The sequence below is a fragment of the Rhinolophus hipposideros genome (assembly GCF_964194185.1).
Source record: "Rhinolophus hipposideros genome assembly, chromosome: 6".
Lineage (NCBI taxonomy): Eukaryota > Metazoa > Chordata > Mammalia > Chiroptera > Rhinolophidae > Rhinolophus > Rhinolophus hipposideros.
Window position 1 is genome coordinate 63,024,509 of NC_138052.1, and position 14,429 is coordinate 63,038,937.

At 32.7% G+C, this 14,429-nt stretch overlaps 1 protein-coding gene across 2 annotated transcripts in view; it reads left to right on the plus strand.

Annotated features, from left to right (window-relative positions):
* Positions 1–14,429, plus strand: part of GLS (glutaminase) — a 76,114-nt gene that overhangs the window by 1,818 nt on the left and 59,867 nt on the right. For both annotated transcript variants that reach the window (XM_081051964.1, XM_081051965.1), the window contains exons 2-3: positions 11,590–11,686; positions 12,043–12,164. In XM_081051964.1, coding sequence (XP_080908090.1) covers positions 11,590–11,686; positions 12,043–12,164 — 219 coding nt within the window. The remainder of the gene's footprint in view (positions 1–11,589; positions 11,687–12,042; positions 12,165–14,429) is intronic.

The window sequence follows — 14,429 nt, forward strand, 5'->3', positions numbered from 1 at the left end:
ATTCCAAGCTAAAGTTTTCCCAGACAGGAAAAAAACGTTATTTTTAAAAAATCACTTGGTGCTGGGCAAAATTTGTGATATTCTGTGATAATGCTTTTGTGCCACAAAGTAGCCTATGACCATGGGCAGGTCATTTAACAGCTTAAATCTCTTCAAGTTCTAAAAAGCTAAACTTTTGTTAAATTTCTACCTCTCTTAATATTTTTTAGGGACTAGAATGTGTATGCTCAATCTCATCTGGTATGATGAGATTTACTTTATCTGGTTTACCAGGCAGGTAACTAGATCAAATACCTGTTCCCAGAGTTACCGAATTGCAGAATGCAATTGTTAGCATTTAGAAGTTGTCCTTAAAGGCAAAAGGATGGGAACTGTTTATTGACAACCCTGCATAAAAAAATGTCCTGTCTTGGGGCAGCCAGTTAGCTCAGTTGGTTAGAAAAAAAAAAAAAGGCAACACTGAAGTACAATAAAAATGAGGTATGCTTGTATATGATAATCTTGAGAGCTTTCAATCAAGGATTTCAAGAGTGAACTCCAATTGTCTCCAATTTACATATAAAGTGAAGAATACTGGCCTCAAGGTTGTGAAAACATTTTTTAATCTGGTTAAAAGATTATATTTTCTGAATGATCTGGTTTCCAAATGTAGCTTTCCTCCTTTGACTCCTTCCATTTTGCCTTTATGTGATAAACATTTTTTTTTATACTGGGAGGTAAGCTTCCAGTTGATCCTGTTATCCTTTCTAATACTTAGCTTTCAAAGCGTAGGTCATCCCTCACAGTCAGCGAGCCACCTGGAATGCCAGCACTCAGGACTCTGCCAGGTTTTTTTTTTTTATAGAGGATTATTAAAAGAAATAGCCAGGTGAAAATGAGTTAACGTTTTGTAAAGGGCTTGGAACAATATTTGGCATGTGTTAAATAGAACATAACTCTTAAATAAATAAGAATCAAATTGCTTCGTTTATTGTAAGACCTGATGAGGACATCGTCCTTTGAATTTTAGGCCCACATGAGAAATTTATTTTGGTTTTTTAGTTTCCAGAAAACATTTCTGTTGAGAAATTGTACTTATATGAAACTATGCGATTTGCATTATGTACCGTTTAGCCCTGCTTACCAGAAAGCTCAGAGTGAATTTAATACTTAACCATAGCAATTTTAGTTCACATGGCTGTGATATTTGCTTTTTCTCCTTTCCTTGGTCTAACTATACTTTATGAACCATATCATATTATGTTCTGGAAGGAGGTGGGATATAAGCAAGTTACCTACTTATCTTTTTTCCGTAGTCAGTCTCTTTGAACCAGTTTCATTCTAGGCTGTGCCATCTTCTTCAACCAACTTCAATTTCTGGTTTAGTTTCTCAGTTTAAGTTAAGATTACTATTACCTTAAATGTCTTATGGGAAAATGTAATGATCTTTGCTCAGTTTTCCATGTGTTGCTCTTATTTAACTTTGTTACCATCATTCTATCAATTTGAAAAACACTTTGCTTGGCTCTCTTCATTTTTTAAGCTGTTCTCTCTGCTTTCCTGACTCTTTTAGGGTTTGTTCACTGGGTAAATCCTGAGGCTGAGGCCTTTGCTACTTTTTCACTTGTCTGCCTTCTCAACAGCATATCCCTTCTCTCAGCTTTGACTCTCATCTTTGTGTAGGAAGTACTTTATCTCTCATCCAAGCTCTGTTCTTACATAACCTCCACATATCTGATGACTTCAAATTTAAAATCTGTACCCTCCTGTCTATTCTTTAGTCTTATTTCAATCTCTTTTGCATAATGTTTTGAGATAAATTAGAGTTTTAATCTCAAAATATCACTGTCCATCCAGAAAACCAGTACGGACTGGAATGAGTATTATATCAAAGTCACAAACCATGCTGTAGCATTACAGATTCTTGATTAACCTTTATGCCAATGCTTGCCCACCATGCCTATTTTTATCACAGTGTCTCTTCTCTGTCAAGTATGGCATGCTTCATTTCTGTAAAGCCCAGAAGTGTATATCTTAGGGTCCCTGGGAAGGGTTGACAGGTGGGGATGAGGGGGAATTTTTAAGTTATTTTTTGTTTGAACATTTTATTAGTTAATCAGAAAGGAAAAGAGATACAAGAGAGTGGGATTAGGCTGGGAAAATATCAATACATATATGCTCTTTAGAAAGTATGTAATTCACACATGGTACCATATTGAAGGTATTCCATTAAAACAACAATGAAATCATTCTTTCCCTATCAGATTGGCAGATGTGAAGTTAAATCAAGTGATGCAAAGGGTGTTGAGAAATGGGAGCTCTTACACTGCTGGTGGTAGTATAAATTGGTTCAATATTTTGGAGGGCAGTTTGGTAGTATCTTTTAAAAACTACATACCCATGATGCAGTAATTGTCATGGCATACACAAAGTCATGGCATTTTAAAAAACTATTTTGAATTAAATAAGCATAATTAAAAGTATTATATTAAAAGTGAAAGTGCAAAGAAAAATGATTTCAGCCAGCTTCAGGTACTATGTTTTGGAAGTTCATATTTATTTTTAATAAATGGAAAACTAGGGGCAGAGTCATTACATCCTATGCTGTGAGACTTGAATTTCAAAATAAATATATATTTCAACAAACATTGAATTAGTTCTATAGAACAGTTCTGATAATAAAGTAGAGACAGTATTTGACAGATACAGATAATATATTTGGAATCAAAAGACAGAACCTCTGTTGAAACAGGTGACAAATTCTGTTATGATCCTTTAATAATGTATTTGCTTTTATTTTGTAAAAGTGAACATATTTTCAATTCACTTAAACTAAACTCAAGATTGAAAGTACAGTTAATTTTGGGAGGCTTCTCAATGAACCTCTCAGTCATTTTATTTGTGATTTCCTCAATATTAAAACAATTTTTGGTTAGTTATCAGTGAGTTTTAGTTTTGTTTTAATGGTATCATAACATTTTGTGCTGCCCAATGTTTATATTAAACTACACATCTATTTAGCTGTTGATACTGTATCTGTACATAATCTATAATTAATAAACTGCATGCTACTAATTAATATTTAGATTGCAGTTCACTGAAAGAGCATGAATTAGATCCTCAAGTTTCATCTCTTTCAGTTTTAGCTTTTTGTTTCCAGGCTGTACTGTTTTACAAAGAAGTCTGTCTACCTTACAATCAACTAGTTCAGGATATGACTACCAAATAGATATAATTGAATATTTTTTGTGAGGTACTATGTAGGGGAAAATAATTGGGTAGGGGCAATATTTTAAACTGAAAAAGAGATGAGTGTCACCTTGAAGAGAAGATTGTTGAAGATATTTGTGGGTTTCTTCAAGTTTTAAAAATTATTTGAAATTAGTAAAATGCTGTACTAGAGGTATCGAGGTAAAGAAAAAATTATGGCTACAGAAACTGAAAGTCTAATTGTAGGATTTGTATTCTTTAAGGAGCTCAGTCTTTAAACCCTTTATAAACCAAATAGTTGCCTGTCTGCCTTTTTACCTTTTAGGTCATTTTCCATAAGAGGAACGCTTAAGAAAACTTAGTGAACTTACATATTTATAAAAATAGTTACTAATTACTGATATTTCTAAGTGAGGTAAATAGCTTTCAGGTAGAGACACTTACTACGATTTTATCCTGAAATCTAGTCAGTTATAAAATTGCTTTGGGTGCGAAATACAGTGCATATATGATTAATTACTGCACTTGGTGATTTTTGCAACCACTTACAATGTGGAAGCAAAAAGGTTCATGTATCTTGACTTCCTTTGGGAAGTATTCTCTGGTTGGTATGTGACATTATTGCTTACTAAAGAAATGTTTATAGTGAAAACACTAATTTTAAAGCATAGAGCTATTGCTGCTATTGCATAAAGAACAAAAAATGGATAGCTTTCAGGATTTAGAAATACATATTTTTTGATACTAATTTCTGATGCAGGCCTCTAAAGATTTTAAAATTGTCATTGTTGAAGATATTTTGAGTAACATTGGTGGGAGTCATTAAGAGTACAGACTTTATGAAGAACAGTTTTTAAACTACATGAAGAGCTTTAAATATATTTATACCTTTTAAAGAATCTAGGCTAGCAAACTGGTATAGAAAGATTCACTAATGTTTTTGGCACAGTATTCATATTAGAGAAAAGTTGGGAAAACTTGTGTTCAGCATTAGTGGAATGGTTAAGTAAATTGTGGTATATACATGTGAGAGTCTTTTATTCAGTTATTTAAAATGTATACAGATGCTTTTTAGGGATATAAGAAAATAAAATGTTAAGCCAAAAGTAGAGTACAAGTTTTTATGTGGTATGATCTCATTCTCACCTTCTATATCCAGTTCCACTTAGCATCTTAAAAAAAAAAAATTGTAGTAAAATACATGTAACAAAAACTTGTAACCATTTTTAAGTGTACAATTCAGTGGCATTAAGTACTCCCCTTTTAAAAATAACCCAACTAATGGAGCTTTTTGTGTAAAATGTGTGTGCATAGGTCCCGAGTGAGTAAAATTTATGTTCTTTAGTTTGGGAATGTGGGAGAACATCTATTTTTAGCAACCCAAAAACTGAGAATTAGAGTTGGAAGTGACTATAAAGACATCTAATTGTACACCTCATTGTACATATTTTATAAACTGTCACAGGTATTAAGTGATCTAACCAAGTTCATACAATATTAGGACTTTTTTCTTTCCATCAGTTTTTTTAGGTTTATTGGAAGAGACTTAAAAACCCATCTCCCCAGCTGATGTTTGTTTTCCTTTTGTTACACTCCCCACAGGTTATTTTTTTTTTTATCTCTACTTAAATCCTTCTTGACAAGAGAGTTCACTCCTTTTGAAGGCAGGCAAGGCAGCCCATTTCATTTTCGGAGCTGTTTTGTTTTATGAGTAACTCGTTTGCCTTTCATTAATTTCTGCCTATATATTTTAGTTATTTTGAATAAAACAGCTCTAATGTGATATCAAAGTGGTTAATGTGACAGAATTCACATAGTACCTGGATTTTTACAAGTAGAATGATTTATGAAAGGATACTTGACTGAAGAAGTGCGTGGTTGCAAGGACTAGCAGAACAGAGTTGGACATTAGCGACTTGATGGGTCATGTCCTCATCTTACCATCAGGCACATCGCCCCCTGGGTGAGACTTCTAAAACTACACTTGGATAAATTGCCATTAGCTGATATGGACAGCCTAGGCACTTTCTCACTTAAAGCTGGCTTTTATGCTTACTTTGGCTTGCTCTTAAATAAATTTCATCGAAGTCCATCAGAACAGAAGCCCTAATTTAATGTAATCTCACCCTCGCTTTATACAGGATGCAGTTTTAACAAGGCAGAGCAAAAATTTAATTATCTAACGTAAGTAATTATTAGCATTTTGATTAGAAATTCTTCAATATGTAAGGAGTCTCATTTTTCATTATTCTGAATGAACTTCAGGTATTTCTCCTGAAATGAAGTGCCAACAACTGAGCACAGTTGGTGTGACATATGTCGATGAAAGAACGTCCAGCCTAAGAAAAAGTCTTATACAGTTTATTTGAACCACTGACAATTGCAGGAAAGCAAAATCGGAACAGATTGAGAAAATGCTCTGGAGAATGGCAGTTTTGCAGCTTATTTTATACATTAGAATCAAAGGAGGAGATGTAAGGAGGGGTACATAAAATTGATTGGTGGTAGATTAGAGAGGCAGGAGAATGCAAAGCAGGGAAATCTCTGAGAGAATAAAAAGCAAAATGGAGAGACACATACTTTTACATCTGTGGGCACAGATATTAACGTTTATAATACATAGAGTAGGTGTGTAGGCAACTTACCATGCTCTGGTGCTGGTCTTTATGCCTTAGATGCACAAAGACAATTGACAATTTCAAAGGTAAATATTGACCTTTGTCAAGGAAGCTACAGACCTTAGCCATGACTGTCCACATGACACAGTTAGGAATTTTTATGTTCAAGCCAGCCTGTGTGATTACTCTCCGTCTCGGTTTGTAAGGCCCATCATACGGGGCTCCCCATTTGTCAGGTTTATTTTAGTAAGCGCTCCATTTTTCATCCACACATAGCAGGAAGAATCCAGGACTAGGAACCGAAGATCAGCTTTCTACGACTAATTCTGGTCGTGCCACCTAAGAGTTGTATGACATTGGACATGCTGCTTGACTTAGACTGTCCTTATCTGTAAAATTGGGGACAGTTTGCCTACTTTGCTTTACTGCCTAGGATTTTAAGATAAAACAACAGGAAGGCCTGTTTTTAAACAGTAAAGTCTTAAAAGATGTAAGATTTTGTTTTTAAATTCCATCTACAACTTTGGGGCAAAGTGACTTGGAGAATAAGCAGAATTTTCACTCTGTTAAACTTATGATGCTATATAGTCGGCCACTTTCAATTTATCTTTCAGCCTCAGGTTTAATCTGCTATTTGATGGTGTTGATGGATACTTACTATCAGTGAGATCACTATAAATTCAAAATGATAAACTGATTATTCCTTAAACAACTCAGTCTTTTTTAAAAGATTTATTTTTTTAAATGAGGACATAGTAAAAACATCAAAACATTATTTTGTATTCTGTTAATGGGTCTCTTTTTTAACCTAGTTGGCAAAAATGTTTTTGATTATCTGATAGGATTACCATGCTATACTATGCATTTGAATTACATGGGGTTGCCCCTTCAATCCCCCACCCCCAATTAAGAATGAATTTACCCCAACCTTGAAGGTTTATAGTTTGGAGAGGTAAGGTAATATGAAACGTTTAACAAGTAAGGCAGTATAGTTGGTTTCAAGTTTTCCCCCTCTTATTTTGCAGTTCTTAGTAAAGACTTGCTTTTCCTTTTCCTTGTTTTGTTTAATAATGGATTTTTTTATTTATAAAATTTTGAACTGATGAGGGTAAGTTTGCAATATTGCTCTTAATTATAAATTATAAACTTTATTTCCCTCACCCATCAAGACAAAATTGAATGCTTCATCTGTGCTTCCTAATACTTTTCTTACACTTACATCACAGTGCTTGTCACATTTGCTGTCTTGGCTCTCCTGACAGCAGCCTTCCGTTATCCCTTTTTATATCTGCGGTGCTTGACACATAATAGGCTATGTAAGATGTGCAAACTTAGTGATGCAGCCAGTACTGCTAAAGAGAAGAGGATAGCGAATCTGGTTGGGAAAGCCCTCTGAAACCATTGGACTGATCATTGATACCTTACAGGTGTAAGAGGGTTATAAACAGAAGGCAGATTTGGTAAAATATAAGGATGAGATAGGATTTACTTACAGGTCAGTGAGTCTAGTCAATTACGTTGGTGAATTATATGTGATAAGAATAGATAGTACAAAGTCACATTATAGAGAATTGAATACCAGACTGGTGAGTTAGTTTTAAGTGGAAAACTGGTTGATGAGTAAACAAAGATAGTGCTTCTTTTCACGTTGAGGAAATTGGCCCTGACTTTAAACTCCATATGCAAATTTAGGGGGAGGTAGTTTCCTCATTTACTGGTTTACTTACATAGATTTCTCTCAACCCTGAAAATTAGGTATTTTAATAGCTCGTACGTAAAAAGAGGAACCTTAATTCATATATTCTATGCTCTAGTTGTTTGCTATTTACAAACACTCAGTGAAGGCTTACCTTCATTGCTTTGGTCATTTGACTTCTTTTGCCCAAAATCCCCTTTTGTTGCCATGTTTCCAGCTCCTACCCATCTTTCAAGTCTATCTCAAATTCCACCCCTCTAACAAAACCTTTACCTTATTAGTCCACAGTGAAGTAATTTTTCAGTAATTGGATCCCATAGTTCCTTTCTTGTAATTCCTTATTACATGTTCTACTTCCCTTTTAGATTGTAGTAAGCATGACTAACAACGTTGTACATGTCATAGATAGCAGTTAAATTCATGGGAATTGGAAAAAATTTTCTTAAGTCATTTCTGTTTTCTAGGCAGGAATTTCATGTGAGTAATGTAGAGGAAGGAATGGGTTAAAAAAGGAACGAAATGATGGTGAAAGGATCTTAAAGGTAGAAATTAGAAAGAAAATGAGGGCGAATAAAAGGAAAGAAACAAAAAGGTATGAAACAAAGATTTTTCTTTGGATTTATTTATCTACCATGTTTCCCCGAAAATAAGACCTAGCAGCACCATCAGCTCTAATGCGTCTTTTGGAGCCAAAATGAATACAAGACCTGGTCTTATTTAAGTTCATATATATAAAAAACATGCCGTGTGTAATATACACGGAATGTGTATTGTATTTTAATTGCTGACATAGCCATTTTATGTTTTTCCCTACGGAATCTAGATGGCTCACTCGAGTTTATTAATAATTGTTGATGTTACGATTTGAAATCCTGCTAAACCTATTTTTATCATTAAAACGTAAATACCTCTCAAGGACTTTCTAGTTATTTGAAAACTAAGGTTTTAGATCTTGAATTTTAATACCGTGTTTCCCCGAAAATAAGACCTAGTCGGATAATCAGCTCTAATGCATCTTGTGGAGCAAAAATTAATATAAGACCCAGTCTTATTTTACTGTACTATAAGACCGAGTCTTATATAATAATATAATATAATACTCCAAAAGACGCATTAGAGCTGATTGTCTGGCTAGGTCTTATTTTCAGGGAAACAGGGTAGCAAAATACCTTATTGTGAAGCATTACCAAAACGCCATGTACAATTTGGGGATAAAAAGAGGGCTGATACCAAGAAAGATCTTTGGAGTAATTTCTACCTGTTTAAAAGTTTGGGGAGAATCTCTGTGTGTTTGTTCACCACACTGTTGAAGCTAACTTATTCTCAGATCAGAGTCTGAGCTTTTAAATGCTAAGATAGGTTGTACTTTGTTACCAATTTTGACCATTTGTTTTGTGAGCATATTTTTTTTAGAGGTGACTTAAATCTCTCTCCTATGGGTAAAAATTAGTCTTGTCCAAAAGCAAGTATGTATTTACCTTTTTTTGCTATCTGTGGCCATAACATGGTCACTTTAATTTTTTTGCATTAGGTACCATAAGTTAAAGAAGTGTATACACTATGTTATTTACACAGCTTTTAGGCAAAGCAAATACCATTTACCGGTATGATAAATACATAGAAAGCTTATTCTGCAGTTTATAAAGTGATGAACTACCACTATCTGAAGTTTATTTGACAAACCATTTTCTGTAAATAATTGGCATGTTATTTTCCACTGATCTTTTTTTTTTGACAGCTGGCTCAATTTTTTTTTCCTTAAATATTAAGTCATTAGTATTGTTGAACACTGTTTAATGGTTTTAGATCAGGGAAAGACCAAGAAAAATTGTACCTTATAACAATAATACTAGCTAGTAAGCTTGAGAGCCATTATATTGTACGGGTAAGTGGTTTAAACTTTGGATTCAGAGAAACTATGTTCTAAATCCGTGTCTGCCACTGTGCAGTCTTGGGAAGTTTCATTTGTCTGAGCCCCTGCTTCCTCATCTGTGAAATGGGGATAAAGTCATTCATCTTCTTAACCAATAATAAATTTTATTGAGCTTCTACTATGTACCAGGAACCATACTATATTTTGGATAATAATAGTACCTTCTGTCATAAGATCACTGGAGGGGTTAAATTAGAATGCATGCAAAACACTTAGCAGAATGTTTAGAAGTGATTGATTAATTTAAGCTCTTATTTTGAAATATCCCAAATACATGTTTGAAAACTCCCAAAATTGCTTCAGGGAATAATTTATATATCAGAATTTGCCATTAAATTATGATAATCCTATGTGTTAGTTTTTTTAAAAACTTTGGCCTGAAATTCATATATTTTAAGGTTAACTTTAAAAACCTAAAGTTGGTGTAACAGTTTTGAATACAAGTATAAATTATATTAATTCCAACATTAATATTTTAGGAGAAATTTCATAAATGTATGCAACTGTATAGTCTGAGGTCTTTTAAGATAGAAATACGTGGACCACTAACAATAGTTAGTAATTATATTAGGAAATATAATTAGAAGTAATTATATTAGAAGTAATTATATTAGGAAATATATAAGTAATTATATATGTTATTAATATATGTTATAATTATTAATATATAATAATATATTATATATAATTATTAATATATAAGTAATTAGGAAATAACTGAATCCATTTGGTCTAATTAAAGTATGGAGCTATTATATAATCTTTGGGTAATCCGGGAAATATTTGGACACCTAGAAAAACTCTTTTTAACAGTATAAAAACAATTTTAAATAGACTTATGCTGTGTGACAGCTTATTTTACAAAAGTAATTATACAATTTTCCTTTGAAAGTTACCATTCATTATACCTATGGCTGGTCCATAATTGACTTAATGTTAAGGCCTGAATTTAAGAAAACAACCATTCCCTCCTTCCTTTCTTTAATTTTCTCTTTTTCTTTTTTGAAATATAGGTAAAGTTCTTTCTAGACTATTTTATACATGCACACATATGTATACACACATGCACACATATACACACATATATTTCTCTTTCCCATTTTAATAAATAGTAATGGGTGGGGAAGAGTTTTGTTTGCCTTAGATCTGTAATCCTTATAACGTCACTGTAATGCTTATGACAGTAATTAATAGACAGAATAATGAAATGTGTTCATTTCAGTTTCAGAGTCAAAAAGAAGACATTTAATAGGTTAATTGTAGTTTGTTTACTTGAAAGATTTTCAATGGATAGGAAAAAATTCCTTTCTGTTTAAAAGTTTGGTTAATCATAGCCTTTTACTATACTAGTTTATTAGTTAATTAAGATTTTAATGTATTTTTATTCTACCATCTTTGTGATTTGTGGCATTTCATCTGTATATGTAAACCTAGATCACTTTAGAAATAATAACTGCAGCTACCATCAGTTGACTACTTACCCTCTGCCAGGCAGTGTTCTAAAAGTATTGAATGTGTTGAGTCAACTAATCCTTACAATAGCCCTGTGAGGTAGGCGCTATTCTCTTCATTTCTCAGATGAGGAAACTGAATCACAGGTTAATTTACACAAAGTGACTCAGTTAAGTATTCAAGAACTTGTATGCTCATCTTTACTGTCCAATACTAGTACTTAATTGCTGTCTCCCCCAGATTTTACAATCAGGTTAATTACTTGAATAATATATAAATACAGGCATATTTTTTTTTAAAGTATTGATTCTCACCTGAACATTTGCAGAGCTCTATAATTAGTATTGGATGGTTGTATTAATCTGTACAGGAAGGAAGGTACCACCATAACAGATGGCCAGGCGTTAGCACAACTAGAAATGGTGATCAAGATTTCAAAACTTAACAATTGTCACCCCAATAAATTTAATTAAAAAAAAAAGATTTCAAAACCTGGGATTAAAAAATATCTATTCATTAATGAATCATTATTTGCTTGTTTTTCGGCGTGGTTTGGGTAAATCATTTAATATGACAGTAGTTTTGATGAGTAGATCAGTTTAGCTGTAGTCTGCTTCAATGATTACTTAATAATGGATGTAGCTAAAATTCATTAGAATGTTCACGCAAGGATTAATTTTGTCTTCTTTTTTCCCCTTTAGTAAATTAAAACAGGGTCTGTTACCTAGCTTGGAAGATTTGCTGTTCTATACAATTGCAGAAGGACAAGAGAAAATACCTGTTCATAAATTTATTACAGTAAGTTTTTTTATTTTTCTATCTTAAAGTCTAAAAATCAGTAATACTAAATCAATAATGCGGTAATATTTAAATGTAATCTTAAAGGTTATCTGATATGTAGATTCTAACTGACACTGTTTCTCTTACTATGTTTTCAAATTTTCATCATGCTCATTTCAAGGTAATCTGAAAGAAAATGAAAGAAAGAATGAGAAACTTGTCCAGAAAGTGGGTAATAGTGACACTAAAATGCCATATACATATTCAGGTCCTGGATAGAAGTTTTTATATGCAGGAATAAAAACTTGTTGTTGGAATAAGCATATATATTATTTGCACTATATATTTACAAACTCTTATTTTTTTAAAAACAGGCACTCAAATCTACAGGATTGCGAACGTCTGATCCCAGGTTGAAAGAGTGTATGGATATGTTAAGATTAACTCTTCAAACAACGTCAGATGGTGTCATGCTAGACAAAGATCTTTTTAAAAAGTAAAAATTTCTGCCAAACATTTAATGGTGATTGCTGTGTTATGTGGTGATTTTTCTTTTAAGACAAAATTGTATCTTTGAAGGCCAGTACTTCCTGTGTAACTGAAAAACGGGCATGGTGGTGGGAGTTTATAAACAACTATGTGAAGAACTTGGTGCACATTAAGGTTCTATAATACATTGGGGTATTGTATACTTTCTTTGAAACTACTCTAAGGAAATGTAGCCATGGGTGTTTCCAATTTACATTACCTAGAGCTTGCATTCATTTTACATAGAGCACACTCTTTGTCCTGTCATGGCTTAAATTGATCTCCAATCATCTGAATGTCTCGCCGTAGTCTGTTTCTTTCCTACAAAGTGGTTTAGATGATATCATAAAATGAGAAGGTTTCAGATAGCCTGTATTCCTTAGATTTACATACCTGCATTGTATGCTTCTCTCCTCTCTTCAGACATATTATACATAGGCTTTTGACTATTTTAATTTTCCTCAAAATATTTAAAAACTAAGACAACTTGGAGATTAAAGCCTTGATTTGATTGAATAAGAATATTTATTTTTCACACTCCTATATTTGCCTATCTGTTTATTTATCTTTATTAATGTGTTCCTACTAGTCTGATTACTTAATGAGGTAATGGACAGCATGTTTGTAGTAGATCCCAAAGACATAAACAGTATTTTAAACTACTAATAAAGTGAAAACTAGTGTAGAACTGTAAACTCTACTGTAAGACACTGGCTTTTTTCAGACCATAGGTTTAAGTTGAAATAGATCCAACGAATTCCAGCATCTACTTTGAAAGTTGATTTGTATGTATGTATGTATGTATGTATTTTTATTTATTTATGTTTTACCTTATTTTGGAGGCTGAATGATTTATTCTAGCTATCTCCTGGAAACACGCTGCAGTTTTAAGTCATCTGAAGGTAGAAGTATTTAACTTAGGTCTTCCAAAGCTTCCTGGCATGCTGTGAAGGAAATTTCTAGTTAGCTGTATTTGGTAGTAAGAATTATTTTATTTTTAATGTTCATGAGCGACCTGTGCAAAGTACTCTTGATTATGGCACCTTTTGGGGAGTTACTTTGGCATATCTGAGAATGAAGATGTCAAAAGAGATGATTGGTAGATCTGGGTATGACATAATAGGTATGAGGAATTGCTTTGGAATTTTAAGTAAAAACAGTATTTCACACCTTTTTAGTACTGTTTAAATTTTTTTATGCTTTATAAACGTGTTCCTATGTTGAAATATGAAATTAAAAGTAATTTAAGTACATTGATTATAAATCCAGGAAACAATCATAAAATTTTATAACCATAATTTATAGAACATAACAGCTGCCATCATTTTAAACACTAATCCAATCCTTAAAAAAAATTGATGCTTGTAATATAGGCTGTTCCCAACTTGATGAATGCTTAGTGGTATATGTGAGCAGGCAGTAGAAAAGTCTCAGACTATAGGCATAAGGATTTCTCTTTCCATCATTAGAATGAGGTGATTTAAAACCTCTGAGTATTAACCTTCTCAGGTCACCTGGAAAGGTGATTGCTGCAGAGTTCTTCTGTTTTCAAAATAAGAAGTTTTCTAGTTAGTGTTGCCAGAAATAAAACTATGTCAGCTCCATGCAGGTGGGAACGGGATGTTACAGTGGATTCATTTTCCCAGAGAAATAATTTATAAAGGTCAGTAGATTTGGTTGAAGTCAATGTGTTGATATTTTACCTAAAATAACATTGTTGATTAATACATTTAGCCTTTGAGGGTAATCTGAGAAATACCTATTATGTATAACTTTTTTTTTTAATGGGAAAATGAATTCTGAGTGTACTGTTTGGAACATAATTTATTTGAAAGTTGGAGACTGCCTGTACCCATCTAGATAGTCAATTATTTTTAATGCTAATAATCCTTAAAATTAATAGAAGTAGAAAATTTATGTTGAAAATGAATTCCATATTTATTCATGCATTTTTAACCATGTTAGTATTACAACTCTTTTTATGTGTGATTATAATTTTTTGGTCTTTTCTGTTTGGGGGGAAAATGAATGATAGTCTTTGCATTTTGTATTTTGTTTGCTTTTCTTAAAAAATTCAGGGTTATTTTACTAATGAAATATTATATGTGAGATATTTTGTAAAACATTAACATACATTAGAGTTGTAAATCATAAACAGTTAAAAGTAAGAACGAAAGAAAGATGATTATTATTTCCAGTTTATAGATGAGCACAAAGCATGAGAAAGATGTGA